The sequence below is a fragment of the Octopus bimaculoides genome, chromosome 19 (genome assembly GCF_046866305.1).
Source record: "Octopus bimaculoides isolate indiv1 chromosome 19, ASM4686630v1, whole genome shotgun sequence".
NCBI lineage: Eukaryota > Metazoa > Mollusca > Cephalopoda > Octopoda > Octopodidae > Octopus > Octopus bimaculoides.
This window is the reverse complement of record NC_142946.1, coordinates 55,184,770-55,208,475: the sequence shown is the minus strand read 5'-3', so window position 1 is coordinate 55,208,475 and position 23,706 is coordinate 55,184,770. Positions and strand designations below refer to the sequence as shown.

At 37.0% G+C, this 23,706-nt stretch overlaps 1 protein-coding gene and 1 non-coding gene across 2 annotated transcripts; one reads left to right on the top strand and one right to left on the bottom strand.

The window, feature by feature from the left end:
* Window positions 1-5,722: 5,722 nt before the first annotated feature.
* Window positions 5,723-12,153, bottom strand: LOC106875393 (uncharacterized). Its single transcript, XM_014923501.3, has one exon. It carries the CDS (start codon window positions 11,711-11,713, stop codon window positions 10,697-10,699), a length of 1,017 nt encoding a protein of 338 aa, XP_014778987.1. The 5' UTR covers window positions 11,714-12,153; the 3' UTR covers window positions 5,723-10,696.
* LOC128250185 (U6 spliceosomal RNA) lies at window positions 6,901-7,006 on the top strand. The gene has a single exon (XR_008266287.1). It is a non-coding gene; the product is annotated as a U6 spliceosomal RNA (small nuclear RNA).
* Window positions 12,154-23,706: the final 11,553 nt, after the last annotated feature.

Sequence of the window (23,706 nt, the reverse complement as noted above, 5' to 3'; positions counted from 1 at the left end):
TCACCGAGGCGATGACTACGGACCGAGACCTTTGGAAATGGGCTGTGCGTGAGAAGACCCGGCAAGCCAAGTAAGATCGTTGCCAGTGCCCCTGGACTGGTTCTTGTGCGGGTGGCACATGAGATGCACCATTTTGAGCGTGGCCGTTGCCAGTACCGCCTGACTGGCTCCTGTAGGATTTTCGAGCGAGATCGTTGCCAGTGCCCCTGGACTGGCTTGTGCGGGTGGCACATAAAAGACACCATTTCGAGCGTGGCCGTTTTCGTGCGGGTGACACGTAAAAGCACCCACTACACTCTCTGAGTGGTTGGCGTTAGGAAGGGCATCCAGCTGTAGAAACTCTGCCAAATCAGACTGGAGCCTGGTGTTGCCATCCGGTTTCACCAGTCCTCAGTCAAATCGTCCAACCCATGCTAGCATGGAAAGCGGACGTTAAACGATGATGATGATGATGATGATGTCTCTTTTGGTCATATGGTGCTGAGTCCGTGCGTCATTAAAATCTATGTAATTCCTTTGAAATGTGTTATGTGCTACTTTCTTTTGTTTGTTTACTCACTTATACATGCACGCATATTACATATTTATGTTCTGGCAGAAAGAACTGATTGAACCACACAATACATACTGTAGACTCTTATCCTAATTATTTAAGCTGAAAATTGTGTCAATAATTATGCAGTCTTAAAATTCCAATTAGCAAAATTTTCTGCTTACAGTAAACAGAAATGTGTGTGCATAGACCACTAGCTCCAAAAGATCTTTATTTTCTCTCTGTTTATTTCCTTGTGTTCCTTTCTGTTGAAAAGCGTAGGCTCAAAACGTAAAAGATTTTCTCACCTTCCCAACTGTTAAACTAATACAACTGTTTGTTGTTTATACACCTGCCTTTGTCTTTTGTTTTTCTGTAAATTTCAGTTATATATACACACAGGCATATATATCTATAATAATAAAAGGAATTTCTGCATGTCAGTGTGTCACACTTTGACCCCCCCCACTCACTCTTCAATGACACTTCTACTATTCCTCATGTTGGGGTGAGAGTAATAGTAGGCATAGAGACTGAGGTAGTAGATTGACAGTCGTGAGGGTAATGAGGTGATAGTAATAGTATGAGCTGTAGTTGTGATAGAGACAGAGGTAATGGTGATGATGGTGGTGGTAGCCTAGGCAGTCAGGGATGACAGTGATAGTAAGCGATGTGAAAGACAGTGGTGATGGTGGTGGAGGGGAAGGCAGCAAAGTCAAAGGAATTGATGGTGGTAGCATCAGAAGTCTGAATGGTGTGTGTATGGCAGTTGTGGTGGCAATGCTGGTGGTAGTGATGATGGTGATGGTTGAAAACAATCAACAGAAAGAGAGAGAGAGAAAAAGAAAGAGGTTAGTTAGAAAAAAAAAATTGTATTGACCCCCAAATAGGAAGACAAAAAAATGTTTTTTTTGTCTTCCCATGCTGCTTTGCAATAAGTTCCAAGTCGACAAATTATATCATTGTTTTGATGAAAATTGTTCATTGCTTGAAAAATATTGGTCAAGTTTAATAAAATTTAATATGTACTCAATGCTGACTTGGTCATCCAGATAACAGAAGTTATCTACTACTTCTAAGTATTCTGCCTGGCATTTGATGAAGTCTATTATCTACATTTCTAGTGTTTATTGTACCTGGACGTCTGCCACACGCAAAAACTATTTTCCATGTAAACCTTCCTCTGGTATTGCTGCACCTCTTCTGTGTCCATAGCTTGCACTGGGTACACCTTATAGAATTTCTACCTACACCTTTTCTACATATCAAGCAGGGTGTTTGAAAGTATTTGTAATTTGTTTGCTTTCCTACTTACTAAGACTTTGGTCTTTGCTAAATTAACTGTAAGGCCTTTTAATTCCAGATGTTGCTTCTATGGGATTCAGCTATAAGAACAAGATAATCAGCACAGAGGAGCTCCCAGGGGCAGCTTGACTTAAATTCCTGTTATTGACTGGAGGACTATAATGAACAAGAGAAGGCTGAGGACCAATCCTTGCTGAACCCCTACTTGTACACTAACTTCATTGATGTATGTATGTATGTATGTGTGTGTGTGTGTGTGTGTGTGTGTGTGTGTGTGTGTGTGTGTGTGTCTATATATATATATTCATTCTCACACACGCTTTCATCAGAGATGTCTCAGATACATTCTGAATGTTGGCTGGACCTTAAAAATTCCAGACACACAGGTCCTGAGGACAGCTGATATCTTGAGCATTGAGGCGATGGTGTAAAAGCACTGGTTACATAGGACAACTTATTAGAATGAAGGATAGCAGAATCCTTAAGCAGATGCTAAATGGTGAACTTGTGAATGGAAAGAGACACCGGCAGAAACCAAGGCTGCGATTTGAGGACTGTGTAGGGAATAACAGTTCAACATGATGAAATAGCCAGAAGAAAGAGGCTGAATGAAAGGGCTATAACAGTAACCTAGCCAAGCAAATTTGTTCTCATGCATGCATGTGTATGTGAGAATGGTGTGTGTGAGTGTGTATGTATGAATGGGGTGAGTGTGAGTATGTTTGTGTGGGCAAACTGAAAAATATGTGGACCTGTGTGTGTGTATGTGTGTAAGTGACCCAGCGCATACATTATGTAGTGATATGTGTTACATATACTGCTATGTATGTGTGTATGCATGTGTGGACATGTGTATGTATGTGTGGTTATTGTGTGTGTGCAAATGCACATATAACTGTTCAGAATCTTTAGCATGTCAGACAAAATGCTTAGCAGTATTTCATCCATCTTTACATTCAGAGTTCAAATTCTACTGAGGTAACCTTTGCCTTTATTCATTCTGGAGTTGATAAAACATGCATCAGTTGTGCACTAGGGTTGATGTAATCAACTACTCCACCAAAACTGCTGGCATTATGCCAAAATTTGAAACCAATATTACTGACATAAATTATTAAACCAGAACAAATTATCGGTTAATTGGAACTATAAAATATTTAGAACATGCGAAAATTATTGTGAGAAACCATAATAATTTTCAAATTTTGATATGAAATTTTATATGTATATGTATGAAATTTTATTTATATGATATGAAATTTTATATGTATATGTGCATATGTATATGTATATATGTATATATATACATATATATATGTATATGTATATATGTATATGTGCATACATATCTGTATATGTGTGAATGTGCTCATACATGTTCTATATGTGTATATAGAAGTAATTATATCTATATACGCATATGTATGTATATATGTATACATGACTGAATGATTTTGTATATACTAATATATGTGTGGATCTGCATATCTGTGTTTATACACATATATACATAGCTACAAGTGTGTGTGTGTGTGTGTGTGTGCACACACACACACGCACACACACACATATATATGCGTGTATATATAAGGATATGTGTATATTTACATGTATATATATATATATATATATATATATATATATATATATATATATATATATATATATATATATAAGTATATATGTAGTCAATTCAAGGATATCTTATCTTCATTAGGGATTAATAAATCCAAAATTTCACTGGTTTAATCTCCATCACATTAGAAGAAAAATTCTACATTGTGTTGTGAATTTAAGTTCCTGCAAGCAAGATGTAACCTTCGCTATTAAAACAAAAACCCTGAAGAGATTCTACCCCTTAGTGCTTAAATTCTTAACACTGGATTTAACTCAAATGCTTTGAATTATGCATTCTAGGGGCCAGAATCGAAACATATGTAGGTTTTTTTTTAAGTCCTCTATTGTTTTTTAAAAATTCATTTGTATTTATATCTTAAAAATTAGTTATACATCTTTAACTCTCCATTTTTTTCATTATATATTTTACCTATGTATGTATGTATGTATGTATGTATGAATGTATGTATGTGTGTGTGTGTATATATATATATATATATATCATCATCATCATCATCATCATCGTTTAACGTCCGCTTTCCATGCTAGCATGGGTTGGACGATTTGACTGAGGACTGGTGAAACCGGATGGCAACACCAGGCTCCAGTCTGATTTGGCAGAGTTTCTACAGCTGGATGCCCTTCCTAACGCCAACCACTCAGAGAGTGTAGTGGGTGCTTTTACGTGTCACCCGCACGAAAACGGCCACGCTCGAAATGGTGTCTTTTATGTGCCACCTGCACAAGCCAGTCCAGGGGCACTGGCAACGATCTCGCTCGAAAATCCTACAGGAGCCAGTCAGGCGGTACTGGCAACGGCCACGCTCAAAATGGTGCATCTCATGTGCCAACCGCACAAGAACCAGTCCAGGGGCACTGGCAACGATCTTACTTGGCTTGCCGGGTCTTCTCACGCACAGCCCATTTCCAAAGGTCTCGGTCCGTAGTCATCGCCTCGGTGAGGCCCAATGTACGAAGGTCTTGCCTCACCACCTCAGCCCAGGTCTTCCTGGGCCTACCTCTTCCACGGGTTCCCTCAACTGTTAGGGTGTGGCACTTTTTCACGCAGCTATCCTCCTCCATTCTCACCACATGTCCATACCAGCGCAATCGTCTCTATATATATATATATATATTTATATAAGGTTAGCTGAGTAGGAGGTTAAAATAACCATCTAAAGCAAAGGTCCTCAACCCATTTTGGCCAAAGGTCTCCTTTTGACCTTTGGAGTCACAAATAGCTCCCCTAGAAAATATATTTATTTTTCAATATACTACTTATTTTGATATCAGCAGATAATGATTAAAAAATAAAGGACGTTGTTTTACATATGCACTTATTTGCAGTCGAAATAATAAATTGAAATTTTGGTAATTGTGTTTATTTCTACCACACAACACTTATGAGATCAATGTGTTGTCTATCGAAAGAGAGCTCTTTGGTACAAGTAAATACTGATGAAATCATTTCAAACCTTTCCGATTTGCCTTATCAAAACAGCTAGAAATTGTGAAACAATCTGACATAAGTTATTGTCCCCTGGGGAGAGGATTTTTTATGTTTAAGAAAGAGAGTGTATTTGATAGAAATTGTTGAAATACATGTGTACTTCATATGAGTAGCAAATTGTGGAGGATGGTACTCACTGTAGTTGGATCTGGTTAGTTTGAGTCACAAAATCAGCCCCCTTTTAAAATGATATGACAATTTTATTTTTTATTCCGTCATAATATATCTAAGACTACCTTATCAAGTGTAAACTTCTTACTTGTTTAGTTCCAGATCAGCTTAACCACAATTCAACAGCTGTATACTGAAATGAAATGTATTCCAGCTGTGACCAGCCTATATTTTATTCAACCATAGGGTATCTAGGACTACACTAGCAAAGTGTAACATTCCTCCTCATCCTAAAACCCAAACATGTAAAGCATCCTTCTTTGTTGATGTTGTTCAGCTCCATATCAACTCTTAGCCAGCAGACATAATCAAAGGTGTTCCAGCTGTGATCATCCCATCTTTTATTCAACCAAAATGCATTCCTGATCACCTTACTTAATATGTCCTTAGTTTTTTTTTCAAAGAATGAAGATTCAGCTACTATTTCTAGCATGTGGAGTTGTCACATAGAGGCTCTGTTGTTAGCTCAAGACCAATATGTTTTAACCAATACAACCTATCCACAAGTCCATATACAATAACAAAACAATGCAGTAAAAAAGTTCAAGTAAAAGAAAATATACATAAATAACCACAAACACAATGTATTGAAGAAATTATCATTTATATAAAATCTCAAATGTGATGGGGTTGGGGAAAAGAGTTGTTGTTGTGTAGCCTCAGGTTTCCTCTGATTTGATCCAGTAGACTGATGGTAAGCCTTGTCGCAACCCAAACATCGGATATTGTTTCAGATATACAATAACTCTTCTTAACTGGTATGCAGTGGTTAATTTGTATGACAGGGCAGTGATACAGTCTGGACATATTGAATGTTCTCCATTATCAAAGCCTGTATCTGTATGCTTGTAGATGTTGGAAGAGGTCACAACAAAGGTGTGGTGGGGGAGGAAAAGTGTACTTGGTCAAACCCTGATAGTTGCTGTTCTTTGGCATTGGCCTTTTATGATGTATATCTGTGCATAGTGTTTAGGAAGGCAGGGAGCAGGGGGGATTATAATATTATAGTTCAGTATTTATGTACATGTAATCTCTGTGAATGTCTGGCAGAATGTACATGGTAGAGAGAAAGGTGCAGGTGAGATGTGCGACTAAAAAGAGGGTGGGGGGTGCAGTATAGTGAATTACATAAACAGGGTTGGAATGGTTGGAATGATGGTGATGCTGGGTGTGAAAGAAAGGGATATAATGGCAGGGAAGAGGCACAGGTCTAATATATAAGGCAAATATACAAAATATATCCGTTCTTGAGATGTAAATTATCAAGTGTCTGGATAATAATGAAGGAAGGGAGGAAAAAGGGGACGGAGGGAGGGATGGACTAACAACTGACGAGGATTTTGTGGAGTTCTGATTCTCACAATCTCTCCACCTACACAACAACAACAACAACAGTTTCTAATTCAGGCACAAGGCCAGTAATTTTGAGGAAAGGAAACATTGTTGATTACATAAACACCAGTACTTGACTGATACTTTATTTTATCGATCCTGAAGGGATGAAAGGCAAAGTTGACCTTAGCAGGATTTGAACTCAGAATGTAAAGAGCCAAAAAAATACCATAAAGTGGTATTTTCCCCAAAGCTCTAACAATTTAAACATAGGCACAAGGCCATAAACTTCAGGATAGGAGTATAACCAATTGCATCAACCCTCACAGTCAATAATATAAACTGGTACTTTATGTAAAATTCAATAATATAGGAACAAGGACAGAAATTTTGATGGTAGGAAACAATAAATTAAATGGACCTCATATTTATTTTACTAGCTTCAGCAGTACATATACTAAAAATTGGAATGACACAGAGAGGTTTAGCATGGCCCATGCAAGGATGACATGCAAATTCATGAGGTGTTCCATATTTTTCTATCTGAAGACGCTTGACTCAGAAGTTAGAGCATCAGGCTCACAATCATGAGATTGTGAGTTCAAATCCCAGACCAGGCTGCATGTTATGTTCTTGAGCAAGACACTTTATGTTGCTCCAGTCCACTCAGCAGGAGAAATGAGTTGCAACATCACCGGTGCCAAGCTGTATCAGCTTTTGCCTTTCGCTTGGACAACATCTGTGGCATGGAGAGGGGAGACTGGTATGCATGGGCAACTGCTGGTCTTCCACCAACAACTTTGCCTGGACTTGTGCCTCAGAGAGGAACTTTCTAGTTGCAATCCCATAGTCATTCATGACCAAAGGAGGTCTTTACCCTTACCCTTATTCTATGGACCCAGAAATCCTTTTATCCAAAAGGAAAATTTAACTTCAGAGGGATTTAAACTCAAAACACAGAGACATGCCTAAGTACTGCAAGGCATTTTTGTCCAATGCTCTACTAATTTCATCAATCTACCAGCAATAATTTCCTCTAAATAGAAGTAACACCTCAGAATCATAAATAAAAGGAAACAAGAAGCTGTAACAGACGTACTCTTCTTCAAAGATATTAGCAACTCAAAATGAAGCCGTTCCGTGTGAGAACTGAAATCCAGTGCACACGGTTCAGTTCTCCAAGAGAACTTACCAGCAATTTTGTGGTGAAGAGTTAGTCACTTAAGGATTGGCACAAGGCCACACATTCTGGGAAAAGTGGTAGGAGCAATCTAGTTGAATTCAGTACTTGATTGGTATTTATTATATTAATTAATCCTTGTGGGATTTGAACCCAAAATGTAAAGGCACTTAACCAAATACTGCATGTTATTTGTTTGGTTCATTAACCAATTCCTCCATCTAACACTCTCAATAATAATAATAATAATGGCTTTTAATATAGGCATGAGGCCAATAATTTTTGAGGGGAGGGGTTAGTCCGTTACATTGACTTGGTTGGTGCTGGAGTCAATAAGAATAAGAATAATAATCCTTTCTGCTATAGGCACAAGGCCTGAAATTTAGTGGGGAGCAGGCCAGTTGATTAGATCAACCCAGTACACAACTGATACCTAATTTATTGACCCTGAAAAGATGAAAGACAATCTCAGCGGAATAATAATAATAATAATAATAATAATAATAATAGTAGTAGTAGTAATCCTTTCTATTATAGGCACAAAGCCTGAAATTTTGAGGGGAAGGGAAAGTTGATTTTATCAACCCCAGTACATGACCACTGCTTATTTCAATGACCCCACAAAAAGATGATAAGCAAAGTACCTCGGTGGTATTTGAACTCAGAACATAAAGACAGACGAAATGCTGCTAAGCATTCAGTCCGGAGTGCTAACGATTCTGCCAGCTAGCCACCTCAATAATAATAATAATCCTTTCTACTAAAGGCACAAGGCCTCAAATCTGGGGAGAAGGGGACTAGTCAATTACATTGACCTCCAGTGTTTCACTGGTACTTAATTTATCAATCCCGAAAGGATGAAAGGCAAAGTTGACCTCGGCAGAATTTGAAATCAGAACGTAATGACAAATGAAATACTGCTAACGATTCTGCCAGCTCGCCACCTTAATAATAATCTCTTGATTTTGCCACAAGGACAAGAGAAGAGGAATAAATCTGTCTTCTTGGATAAGATATGATACCTCAAATTATGATATTCATGCCTTTCTCTCAGGCATTTTCATAAAGCAGCTAAAACTGACTGCCCTTCTTTATCTTAATCTCTTATCTGCCAGTTTAAATACATTTAGTTGATTAACAGGAACTTTTAGTCAGAATCATGTATGTATGTGCATATATATTATATACACACACATCCATACATATAATCACATATAATATACATTTATATATATGTATATATACGTGTGCGCATATGTATACATATGCCTATACATGCATGTCATATAGATGTATATATATCTCATATATCTATCATACATACATATATATTTATATATAAACAAATATATTTATATAAAATGTATATATTTATACACATGCATGTATACATATAGAGTGAGAGTACATACAGGAGAATATTTACACTAATTCTCTCTAATTAAAACCAGATATTAACGTATGAAATCTTGTTTCCGTTTGCAGGAGGGTGTGTGTGTGTGTGTGTGTGTGTGTGTGTGTGTGTGTGTGTGTGTGTGTGTGTGTGTGCGTGCGCGTGTGCGCGCGACATTAAGAGAACAGGAAAATAAATAACAATAATTAATAAACATAAATTATTAGATTCTTCGTCCCAGATTTCTCACCATATTCGTCCGTTGTTGGCACCGATTTAATGAATTTTTAATTAAGAATTATGAAGCCTGGAGGAGCTGGGTCGCTGACAACGAAGTTTTTGTCATCATTGGTGACTCGCCTTATCAAGGTGTCAGGTGATGCCCGTGAGGGTACTTGGCTGTTTCGGTGCCCTTAGCCTGGCTATTGCCTGCGGTAATGCCGCGAGCGTGTTCACTTTCTTCTATAAGTTCCTTTGACCCTTCTGGTGTGCGACCGATTGATGCACTTGGTGTCGAATTGTTTTTTTTTTCTTTCTTTTTTCTTCGCTCATGATTATATTTTCTTGTTTTGAATTTATGTTTTAATATGGAAAATCCATGTAATTAAGTATACTGTAACTATAAATTCAAATAAATATAATTATTTTCATTATTTAAAAAAAAAAAGGACGGGATCATCACAAACAGTATACTATTGATCATAAGAAGAAAAAAAGGCATAGACTATCAGAGTATACACACAGACGCTAATTAAACCGCTCAACAACAATATAGTTTAATTAGTAAAGACATTTTCTTTACATGAGCACAAGGCCTCGGAATTATAGTGTATAGGAAATGAGATCGTGCAATGTTCATGACTTTCTCATAAACATGTAAAGAGGGAAGAGAAACGAAATGCGGGTTTCACAATTATCCCCTGCTTCCGTCCCCATACATTTTAAAGTTTTGTTTTCCGCTTGTTCCTATATGACCGATATAGAATGTTACTCTAGCAGACATCGTCTCACCTATTTATACCTCAGACTTTCTTGACCATCTTTATTTATTACCCGACACCACTGACAGAACTCGTTTACCTTCACCACCACCACCATTCCCACCCGGGTCATATTTACACAACTTTTTCCTATCAGCACGTTTTTTTTTGTTTTGTTTTTTTTTTTCGCGCAGCTTCCGTCGCTTCAACATTCGATTGTGTGTATGTGTGTAGAGATAAACAAGCAGCTACGTAAACCACCTAACACACAAACACTGCCGGGTGATGAAAATACAAAATAAATAACTCGTGTATAAGCTAATGAATGCCAGCCTGTGAGGTAACACTTTAACAAAAATCTTTGTCATGTGTTAATAATGCCGCAAGGCAAGAGTATAATGAAAAAGAAGGCACCGAGATAGCAGAAAGTGAAAGTGTCAAGGAATAACGAGCAATCACAGGAAGTGATTAAATAGAAGTAGCAGCAATAATAGTAGTGATTGTTGTTGTCTCGACACCCTCAGCCTGTCACTGAGGTTTAATTAAATACCAAACCTAATTTTAAAAAAAGAGTGAAAGAGTAGAAATAGAAAAATAGAGAAGACAAATGGAGGGGATGGCTAAAAATAAGAGAATTCATCTCTTTTTCTATTTTTTTTCTTTTTTTTTTTTGTATTTATGAATGACCAGAGGTTGAGATCAAACGGTGTTTGTGAACAGCTTCGATAATCCCACTCCAACTGGAGCGTCTACTGTTGTCCACTTTCGATTTCTTACTAGACGATTGGTTGTTAGTGTTATCCTCGTCAGAGCAGAACTTTTTACAAGGAGAACTGGAAGGTTGTAAGTCGATTTCTGAACTGGATCCTTCATCGTCCTCATCATTGCAATTGACAGACAAGCAAGCCAGTTCCCCGCGACTGTTCCATAACGACCGTTTCTTTCTCTCGACCGGGCACCTAACTGACACTGCCTCTCTTTTATTGCCACTACTGCTACTGTTATTAATAGTTTGGCCGCCTTTGCACTCGTTAGATAGCTTTTCGGCAACTTTGTCCAGTTCTTCAGCGCCAACGCGGCAATGTTGAACAGTAGTAGTAGCAGCAGTATGAGAGTCTGGCTCCTGTTTAATTGAACGATGAGATGTGTGAAAAGGTGTTGGTGGGGTTTTAAGGCATACGTCGGCATTAAGAAAATCACAAGACGGATGTTCTTTTCTTTTGAGACTGAACGTAGTGAGAGATGGGATAGTCGATAGCTTTTCTTCGATGGATGAGGCGTAGTTGTCATCGAAGGCCATGGCTTCCTGAACCAGCAGCACCAAACCATTTGTTTCGCCGTTCCCACTCGGTTGTTGAAGTTCGCGTACGAATCGTGAATTGTTGAGATATTCGCATAGCTTTTTAAAACAATGTACCAAGATCCAAATCTGCGTGTTTTCGACAAACAGCGACGAGTCTTTGCACCAACTACACGAAGGCTTTAAGTTCATTTTACCGCCAACACAGCCGGTACAAACAAAATGTTGACAAACGTTAGGCTCTGGTCCGCAAGGTCGCCGGAGTAACTGACCACAGACACAACAAGACAGGGCCTGTCGAAGATAGGGCAGCAAGCGATATAAGTCGGCCACACATTCTTCTGCTTGCATCACATATCGGCATGTTGTTAAATATAATCGGACGGCATTCATTATTATATGTAAATGTATATAGTATATGTGATTATTTTTTTTTCTGTTTAAATCACAACCACAGTAGACTAAATGCTGGAGATAAAAAAGCTGTCAACAATAACGTTGGTTAGTGACGCCAGCAGTAAGTCATTGATAACAATACAGAGCCTCTTTTTGAATCGCTCCCAGTCGATGATCGATTGGTCACGTCTAATCAAAGCTTTCTTGAGGGAGACTAATTTTTGTTCTTCGGTTAATTAGTTTTATTATCGCAGAATTTTCGAGAGAGACGTATAGAAACATTTTAGTACGTGACGGCTTAATACTTATATGTTATAACACTGTTTACAACAACGAGTGTTTACAATTTCCTCCTTACGTTAGCATCCCTAAGTTTACAGCTTCAATCCCTATTGTGGGTTTGCGTTGTTACTGTGTTGCATGTTGGGTAAATGACAAGTTCATAATGACACAGACTGGTTGGTATACAGATATACATAGTTATTTGATCGATACCCAGTACTTTACCACCTAAGTATTGTGACTGGTTAAATCATATATAAAGAGTATGTAGTGTAATGCTGTTTCCTTCATATGTGTAGTGAGTGTTTTGGTACAGTTGAAGGAGACAAGATACTATATCCCACTTGGGAGGTGAGGATGCTTTGAAGGTCTCTGTTCGTGGAAACAGTTGCAAGTCTGGCTTGATAACTGTTTAACTTTTATGAGGATAGTTCCTGTGTGCAGAAAGTTAAGGAGGAATGAAAGCGTTTGATTTCATCTGCATGAGAATGCTTGGTTCCATATAGCAGAAAACAAAAGTGGAACAACATTACTTTTACTGAAATTCTGAAGGATGAATGGCCACAGATGTATAACATAGAAGGATCAAATTTCCATAGATACGGTTCTATGGAAACTGTTGAGGTGGCTACTAAGGAAATAGGTGCTCAATTTGATGAAGGAGCTTGTTTATGAGGTTTTTCTTACTCTTTAAGATATTAGATGTGAGGGTAATATGAAGAAATTGATGGCAGGATCAGAGATGTTACTCTTCTTGGGAATGGAATACACCAGGGGTCACCAAACTACAACCTGTGGGCTGGATCTGGCCTGTGAGCTCAGTTCATCCAGCCTGCTACCACACTGTACCTTTTGTGTAAGTACCTGCATTGAATGAGTTGAGTGACAAAAGAATACCCAAAGTCTTCATGTACAGCCAGCTTGATAATGGGCACAGGAATGTTGACCAACTCTGGATCAGATATAAGGACAAGCTGAAGAGTAACCGCTCAGCAGTCAATATAGCTCACGACACCTTTGAAACAGCCTCGGAACGAACAAAATAGAGAAAACCATGTGAAAATGGTACAAAAGGTTTAGAGGTGCATTAACAGGCTTAGTGGTGCATTAACAGACTTAGTGGTGCAAGGCAAAGGAGAAAAGTGGCTGCAACTATACCACCTGCACTGACCTGTAATCCTCGTACTTCAACATTTGTAGGCTTCTTTTGCAAATTATTTGTGGGACTCAAATGTCACATTTGGCATAAGCATTATAACTGACAAAAAAAGTGTAGGTTGTTGGATCCTCATATGTCAAAACTGACATGAGAGTCCATCATATTTGTGTGTGTGTGTATATAAATATATATATAAAATTACGATGTATGTAAACAAACAAAGTTTGCCTTTTTAGAAGCATTGAGGTGTATTGAAATATGGAAATATTTTACTCTCAAAAGCATAATAATAATGCTGAATAGAATAAATAGGATGGAACATCTTTATATTGCCAAAAAAGTTTTGTTACCAGCCAGCAATATAAGGATGTTCTATCCTATTCATGCTATTCAGCATTATTATTGTGCATTTGAGAGTAAAATATTTCCTATCTATCTATCTATCCATATATATATATATATATATATATACATACAGGGTGTGATGGGTGAATTGTTGCCATTTTATATTTTTAATTTCACACATGCACATTGTTTGTCTTTGATTTTGTTGGCTACTCAGTATAGTAGGGTCAATTGGGCACCATCTATGAGAAAAACAGCACCATGACATAATTCACTCTGCCAGAAATTTGGAAATGACATGCTGTACTGCTTGGCATTTGCACTGGAAGCTCCAACATGAACATTTCAGAGTGGTTGGGTGTCAGTCTGAGGACAGTGCAATCTGAAGACATTTACTGAGAGGGATAAAAACCAAACATCCAGTCAACATCATGGTGTGTGGAGTGATCACTAGTGATGATGACGTTATGCCTCCATTCATCTTCCCACACGGCCTCAGATTCAACACAGTAGCCTACATCAAATGCCTGGAGGAGGTAGTGCTGCCCTGGGCCAAGAGAGTGGCTACTGGAAGACCCTGTGTCTGGCAACAGGACTCTGTACCATGCCACACAAGCAGGACAGCCCAGTCATGGCTTTCAGACAATTTCTGCAACCACATCACCCCTAACATTTGGCCACCTAACTCCTCAGACTGCAACCCCCTTGATTATTATGTGTGGGGTGCAGTTGAGTGAGAGACCAACAGAACTCCTCGTAATACCAAAGATGAACTGAAGGCAAGGATTATGGCAGCATTGACCAGCTTAAACAAGGAGACCATCCAGGAGAGTTGCAAGAGTCGTCTGGAGGCTGTGGTTGAAGCCAATGGCGATTTTATTGAATAAATTTACTCTTTAGTATTTCAAGATATTTTAATATAATTTTGGTAAATATATCTGTTAAAATGAGAAGTCAGTGTTATTTTCATTTTTGCATAATTTAGACGACAATATATTCACTGCACCCTAGAGAGAGAGAGAGAGAGAGTGTGTGTGTGTGTGTGTGTTGTAATTGAGAGGGTATTCAATTAGTTATAATCTAGGTGGGACATGTTAAATATGAATTAGTGGAAAGGATGAGGAACTATAAAATAAAGGATAAAAGGATATGATGGTACTAGATATACTATTTTAATTAAGTGACCTCTTGTATATTAGTGAGAATTGATAATGGCACAGAATTGCTCAGGCAGGCTCTTAACATTTAAGAAGCAGGTGGAGTGGGAGGTGACTTTGATAAAAAAAAAAACACCTTTATTAGGCAATCTGGGGAAGTGCAGAGTTTAGCTTCCTTGTGAGTGTTAGGGATGCAATTCTATCCACAAGGATACATTTTGTATGTGTAGTTTAGGGGTGTGGGAGAGACAGTTGGATATGTTGCTTGTAAAGATTTGGGGTATCATAATTGTATCATAATTGTTGTTCAGGGTGTGGAGGATTAGGATGTAACTGAGCTAGCTTAGTATTAGACAAAAATTTTATTTTTTGTAAGAGACCACTTGCAGTAAGTGCTTGATTATAATAGGTGGCATGGTTATTGAATATTTCCTCCATTGTGAACAGATCAGAAATTCTAATAGAGATACCCTTAATTACACTATTAACACAGATCTATGGGGATTGGAATAGACATTGATATATTTTAGATATTCATTAGGCTTATTGAACAAGGAGTATAAGGAAGAATTTAAATCTAATGTTACATCAAGGAAATTGGCTATTTTATTGATATTCTCAAATGAAACAGGCTAAAATTGGCAAAAAACTTATTCAGGGTCTTTCCGATTTTATCAAGAGCTGGTTTGGAGAGACCAGTGGTAACCAGGAGTGCATCATCACGATATAGTCCACTGTAGACAACTGAAAAGTCCACTGGAATAGCTGGAAAGTACATGTGTCCGTCAATTTTTTAAATCATTCAAGTTTTACAACTAGGCTAATTGCAGTAACGCAATTACCCCTGATTCTCACTAACATATAATTTAGACATCATATAAGCTCACTTAAATAAATTAATATATTTACAGTATCATCATATCCTTTTATCATTTATTTTATAGATCCTCATTCTTTCTATTAATTCACATTTAACATGTCCCACCTAGATTATAAGTAATCGAACACCCTTTCAGTTACAACACTCCCATTATAATAGGACACCATGAGGCCTTCTCTTCTCATGGTTTGAGATTATACACTGAGTAATAAAATATATGTAATTTAATTTTCCAGATATTTTCACTAATTTACTTGTGGTGTGATGCTGTAGTCACCAGGCACAAGATTCTCATTAACCATTTAGCATTCAGATTACTCTATCAAATGTATTGCTTATATATTCATATTGCTTTGAATTAAGCATGCATTATCTCATAGCTAGGAGATTTTGATGATGTGAATGTTTATTTTTAGAATGACATTGTAGGATATGTTTGAGAGACTGGATCTGGCTGGTTTGAACATAAATCAGGTAGACTCTTTGGGCCAGATATGTTTGGTTTAAATGCTAAAGGGTTAAAATAATTCACTATTTTTCTTAGTCAAAATTGCATTTTTTTTGTACTCAGTACTTAATAAAAGAGTTACCAGTATATTCTTTTGTATTGAATAATTGTGAAAAAAATATTAAAAATAAAGTTGCTTTTTTCCAACAAATTGGTGGGGGCATACATTTTTCAGGAAAGTAATAGTGGGCCTAGGTTGGGAGGCACTGCCTTAAGGTATTTAATCATGTCCCCTTAGATATGAATTTAAATTTTGCCAAGGTCAACTTCGCTTTTCATACTTTAGAGAATCAATAAAATAAATTACCAGTTAAGTACTGCAGACTATTTAACTAACAAACTTTTCCTGCCAAAATTTCCAGCTTTGTACCAATGTTAGAAATAACTATTTCTATCATGAAATAATTTGTGCTGGCATGGCCATGTGGTTAAGAAGCTTGCTTTCCGATCATGTGGTCCCAGGCTCAGTCCCACAGCTCAGCACCTTAGGCTAATGTCTTCTTCTGTAGCACCAAGCTTGTGGGTGAATTTGGTAGATGGGCACTAAAAGAAGTCCATTGTATTGGGTCATCCCATAAATAATGTGTTTTTTTTATACTTTTATTTTTAAAAATTAAAATAAAGTTCTTTTTTAATCTAAAATATACTCTCCTTCATTCTCTACAATGCTCTTCCATCTATCAGGTAGACTTGCAAAGCCCTACTTCCAAAATTCACTTGTTCATCATGAAAAATACTCCTAAAGTACTGTTCTGACCTCACCTACAGAATTCATATTTTTTCCATCCAAATGATTTTGAAGACTGTGGAATAAATGGTAATCAGATGGGGCAATGTCTCATGAATATGGTGGGTGGGACATCGTTTCCCATTCAAACTGCTCCAGCCTTTGGAATATCATTCTCGCTGTATGTGGCTGAGCATTATCCTGATGGGAGAACACCTTTTGTCTTGAAACCAAAGATGGTTGTTTTTCTTCGAGCGCTCACTTAAGCCACTCAAGCTGCTCACAGTAGATCTCCTTAGTTATCATTTGGTTTTGGTTTAAAAGTTCAAAATGGATTAGACATTTCATATTCCAGCAAACAGATAACAACATCTTACGTGGGTGAAGACCTTCTTTAGCCTGGGGTGCCAGTGTTTCTCTTTTCCTATCCACTGTCCTTGGTGCTTGACATTTTTACAATATCTATCTATCTATTTATCTATCTGTCTGTCTGCCTATTTGTCTGTCAATCACTGTCTATCTGTCTGCCTATTTGTCTGTCAATCACTATCTATCTATCTGTCTGCCTATCTATTTAACTATGTATGTAGCAGTGGCGTGCGGTGACCTCCGGGGTTGGGCGTGCGGTGACCTCCGGGGTTGGGCATGCAATTAATTTCTTTGCCCCACCCCCACCCCCGACAATTTGGTAAAATAATTTTCGTATTCCTAGTATTTACATATGGGAGATTCTGAATATGCAATCACCCCCGTATGACCTAGAATAAGCAGGGAATAAAAAATGGCTCTCTAGAGATGAGCCTGAAATAAGTGTATTGTTTGTATTTTTCTCTCTGTTCGAAACGTCAATAATTTCCCATCCTCACTCTCCCTTAAAAATGTCTAAAAATCATAAGTGAAAAGTAATAAAGATGAAATTGGATTCTGTTAATATTTTTGCATATTCGGAATCTCTGTTAAAGGTAGGAATCCGAAAAAAAATTTTCATAAAATTTCGTTTTTCAAAGGGGTGCGATTCTGCATTAGCCCCTATACCTATTGGTTCAGCTGAATCAATTTGAAATGATTTAGTAAAGAGAACACATTTAGTTACATTATATGGCCATGGTTTTAGATAGTTACACTCTCGAAGACAAGTCAGGTGCTTTATCATGCTACTTGTCAATTCCGGGAAAATTATTGATACTCAAGCAGACTGTTCTGAGACTTATTGAACTCCATATATTAAAAGACTACGTCTCACGCACACACATTGAAAATACACGCATATACATGAATACACACACAATGAAAGACAGCGAAAATTCAACATTGTAAAAAGCACCCCCAAACTGTTGTGGCAGAAGTCAACATCTCTGAGATTGAAACAAGACACTTATTGAAAGTGAAACACGACACTTATTTAGCGCCGTAAATAGACTACACTCAGCAGCAGAAGTCGAATCATTTCCCCTGTGAAACAATACTGATGTAAGAAGGTCAAACCTTACGTTATAACAAACACTAACCAAAACCTGCAATATATGCCCTTTAATATATTAAGTTTTTTTTTTTAATGTTCTAAAATGTTATTTACCTAATTTCTAAATTGATTCATTTCTTCGATCTTTCTGGGCAAATATATCTATCATATTTTCATTAGAAATCTCTTTTCATCAATTGTTGTAATAAATCTTTGGATCTATTTTAAAACGGGGGCGCCAGTATTTTCTTAACGAAACACTTTGAAACTTGGGACACTGGTAGAATGTGTCATATAAAACATCTTTTATTCTTAGTCTTCTTAACAAAAAAAAAGGAATTCGCAAGTTATTCCATGTAAAAGTTGTCGTATTTCTGTAATTTCAACCAATCACTGACGTCTATTCAGCTGAATAGAGTTTACTGCTGGGCGGTCATAAAATGTTATTCCCTGTGACATATTTCATGCAGTTTAATCGTAATTTATACGCATATATTGTTTATATAATAAATTACGCTGTGCGTATCTATGTGTGTAACAATTTTAGAGTTCGGATTCTCGAGTTAGGGTTAGTTTTAGGGTTAGGGTTACGGTTAACAGTCTAGTTAGGGTTAGTGTTAGAGGATTAATACGATATACACCGTTACAGCGCTAACTGTTTTCAACTGAATAGACGTCAGTGATTAGTAGAAATTATCGAAATAAGACAATTTTTTACATGAAATAAATTCGAATACAAAAATATTTTTCTGTTCTATAACACAAAATAGATAAGTATACGAAGTTTGAAAGTCTTTCCGTACCAAAAACACTACATAAAACATAAATGAAAACTGGCGCCCCCGTTTTAAAATAGATCCAAATCTTTTTCAATTGACATTAGTGCTAACCCAGACAGTCTTTCTCCTGTCGCATTTCTTTGGTATGTTTTGATTCTACTTAATGCAGAAAAGGATCGCTCCACAGAAGCAGTGGTAGACGGAATTGTCAAAATCAACTTGCACAGATTGAAGAGTTCAGGCATAGCTTCAACAAGGTCACTGCTGTAAATGTAACTCATAAAATGACTTACACTTCGCATTTTAAAATCTTTCATTGAAATCATCACATTGAACTCACTTTGTAATCATATTACATAAAAAAAATCTGCCATAAGTCATTTTTAAAGAATCTAAAGAGTCCACAGGAAATTGTTTGTAATACTCAAACTTTGTTGAAATTCAAAAGTTCCATGAATTTAAACTCTTCTAAGGATGAATATCGTACTTTTATTTGGTCAACTACTGTACTGATAATTTTGTTATAAAGCATTCTATAATGTCGTTGGGGCTCAATAGATATATTCTTGGATCTCTGAATTCCGATTCCTGCATCGACTCCATATTTTCCCCCTAACATATCATAAAAGATTGAAAAATTATCAAGTTTGTTTTCGAGTACAGTTCTAGTTTTATCTATTTGCTCTTTACAATACACTATGTCATGACTTTTACTCTGGAGGATGTTAAATAAGACGTCAGTAAAAGAAAAAAATATCACTGAATACTTCTAACAAAACATAAGAAATCAGGAGCTTTTAAAGTGTGTAAGAATCCAATTGCTGAATTTATGGTGGTATCATCCCATGCTTCAGGATTTTCAATGATGTGTCCAAAAAGCTTGCATCTGAGTCAATTTCAACAAAACGAAAAAATAACGTTAGTCAAATTAATTTAAGATTAATTAGCTACTTCTGAAATAAGAAATATAATATAGATGATATTTTTGTTTTCAGAACACTCCAAAAATAAAATAGTGCAAACAGATGCTTTGGATAAAAAAAAAAAATTCAAACTTACCGCCACGTTATTCCACCATTTTGGTTGGCTAACTGAGGAATTATGGGATTGCCCTTGTTCGGGTCAGAAAGTGGAACGAGGTTAGCAACAATTGTACACAAACAAAGAGAGAGAGAGGTGGGGGTGCCATCTGGTCTTCTCAAACCAGACGAACGAGTCAGTGAGAGAGGGGGAAGGGGAGGCAGATTATTTCGAAAACACCGTGGTCATACTGGGTCACCGCCTTGAAAAATGTTTAGTCAAACGAATTGACCCCAGTATTTATTTATTTTTAAAACTTGGTACTTATTTTGCCAATCCTTTTTTTACTGAACTAATAAGTTACATGGACCTAACACACCAACACTGACTGGTTGTCAAGCAGTGGTGGAGGATAAAGACAAAACATACATAGATATATGCACATTTACATATGCAATGGGCTTCTTTCAGTTTCTGTCTACCAAATCCACTCACAAGGCTGAAAACTCTTGCCCAAGTTGCCACGCAGTGGAACCGAAACCAGAATCATGTTGTTGGGAGTAAGCTTCCTACCACCCAGCCACGCCTGCACTGTATGTATGTATGTGTGTATGTATGTATGTATGAAACCAGAACTCCTAAATTTCAAGGAAAACTACCGTTTAGAAACATCGTGGAAACGAATCATGTGTCGTATAATATTATGTATTAGAGGTTGGGAAAAACATTTGTCACGTCTATTTCATTTATTTATATTAAAATATTTGTTTTATTTCAACAAAAAACTGCGTAAATGTTCAAAAAATATTTGCTTATAAATTGTTTTTTCCCATTAAACGTATTACGGGCTTGCGTATTTCTTTTAAACATTCCTAGTTGTCATTTCAATATTTTATTAGTTGTTTCATATCCGCTAGACACACCTAAATACAAGGGTGTACCCATGTTTTCTAAACACTTGCGAAGCATGCGTGATATTTCCTGAGTTATAAAAATCGGGCGATCTCTGAAAGAAAATAACAAACAAAATTTATATCGATTTTATTCATGAAGAATAGCTATGCTAAATACATCAACAGGAATAAATATGAATAAATAAGGAACGGCGGAACAACTGCAAAAACATCTACAACGTATTTAAGTGATATATTGATGTGTTTCGTTACTCAATCTTTCGAGTTCAAATTCCACCAGAGCCGGACCTTATTTTGCACCGCACTGAATCTATAAAAATAACTTCCAGTTGATATTATTTGTTGTTATTTAATAGTTCCATGGTCAAAGAAATTCCAGCCATAATCATCTCGTCCTTCATTCTGACATCGAAAATCTATGGCGGCATTTTACGATATGTCCTTCAATTTTCAAGATGGTAGGATGTAATTTGAAAGCGATTTGGTTGCTATTTTTAGCTTGTCGAACGACAACGAAGTTACTCTCAGGCCTGGCCCTGATAACCCCCAGTTATAAACTGGATATTTCTTTTTCTTCTAAAGATTTTATATTCTCGTACAATACGAACGGTTCTTCCCCTAAATTTTGTTTTTACTATTTTCTGATGCAGACAGAAAATGTGTGTCACACAATTGTCTTGTGTATAGCTAAAATAAATCAATGTTAAACTTTGGAAGAGGTGTATTATAGAACAAAAAATAAGCTTAACATGGAAATGACTACAGTGTTGGGTTTCAGTTTCTGGTTGGAATCAATTCACTTTGCTTTCTGGTATTAGCATCAAGAACTGAATCTTCATGGTTTGATGGTTAAGTGTTTTAGAATGAATTCAGTTGTGAAACTCTGGCTTTAATTGATTATAAAAGGGCCTAAATTTCTGAAGAACTATTTCTTTACCAAATTTCCAAAGAACTCTCTTATTTGTCGACCCAGCTTTAAAAACGAATTGATATACTTGGTGAAACAAAGGCAGTGAGCCGACAGAATCATTGGCGCTCAAAATGCTTAGCATTTCTTTTGGTTCTTTACATTCTGAGTTCAAATTCCAACAAGGTTGATTTTGCTGTTTATCCTTTCAGGGTCAATAAAATAAGTACCAGTGGAACATTGGGGGTCAATGTAATTAACTAAACCCTCCCCTAAAAAAATTGCTGGCCTTGTGCCAAAATTTGACTAACTCATAAAATGTAAATGTATTAATTCTTTAGGACAAAATATCTCTTGATTCTGTCAAACACCCCAGTTTAGTTTAGACATATCAAAGACTATCTGTTGCTGACCAACAAAAGCTACTCAAGATTGTTCATCGCTGTTAATCAATGTTCACTTTATGAGCTGTCATTAATGATAATAAAAGAAATTCTAACATAGGCACAAGACCCAAAATTTCAAGGAGAGGGTGATTCCATATCATCAACTCCCAGTACTTGATTGGGATTTTGCCCAGCATGCTAATGATTCTGCCAGCTCACCACCTTAAGGCTATGGGAAATATTATCTTGTATGGGAACAGGCGAGGTTTCTGTCAACGGAGGGCCTCTTTAAATCCATCAACCCAAGAAATGGTTGATGTAAAAAAAAAAGAAAGTAAAAAATAAGTTTATGAATGAATTATGACTATTTACAATAAATGAATTTACCAGAATTGATATTCTGCCCAAACCCCATCTCCAACTTTTTCTCTGTCCCTATTTACCTTAATTCTTCAATCCATCCCCACACAAATCAGAGTTACATATAAGTAGAGAGTATTTGTGGCACAAAGAAATAGTGGCTAGCGCATCTGCCTTGGTTTCATGATGCAGAATATGGATGGTACCCTATCCTCATCCCAACTTTATCCTACCCCCTCCCCAACCGACCATATCCATCCCCCTACCTTATCCTTCCCCTACCTTATCCTTCTACTACCTTAACCTTCCATTTATCTTATTCAGCCCAGTCTTCCTACCATATTCTCCCATCCACAATTGTAAAGCCTCCACTCCTCCACCACTCTACCCCCGTCCCACTGCCCTGTCTCCACCTTATTCCTCCTGACTCCCCACTCTACCCATCCATCCCTTCTCTACCTGATCCCCACCTTACCTTGCCATAGTGCTACTCCACCTCATCCTGCTCCACCCTACCCCTACCCCACACCTATCCTACTCCTTATTCTACCCCCCCCCATCTCAACCTGCTCTATACCATCCCAACCAACCATCATACCACTCTACCACTCTATCCTCACCTTGAACCAATAAAATAAAGTCAAGTATCAGAGTTGATTTCATCAACTATTCCCCTTCCCCACAAACTTCTGGTCTTGTATTCTTGTATTCTTTTATATTCTTTTATTCTTTTACTTGTCTCAGTCATTTGCCTGCAACCATGTAGGCAAATGACTGAGACAAATCAAACAAATCAACCCCAGGACTTGATTTATTCTTTAAGCCTAGTACTTATTTTATTGGTTTCTTTTGCCGAACTGCTAAGTTACAGGGAAGTAAACACACCAACACCAGTTGTCAAGCAGTGATGGGGAGAAACAAAGACACACACACATAGATATATATATATATATATATATATATATATATATATATATATATATGCGAGTAAAAATAAATACAAAAAAGGTGGGTTTTTTTGTATGATTGTGTATAGAAGAATATATTATTTAGTTTAAAAGAGTTCCAACACTGTCTGTTTTTTATGTTTTATTTATATTCCTG

What these genes read in the sequence shown, in the direction of transcription:
- LOC106875393 (XM_014923501.3), bottom strand. Translation starts at nt 11,713, where the DNA reads ATGAATGCCGTCCGATTATATTTAACAACATGCCGATATGTGATGCAA.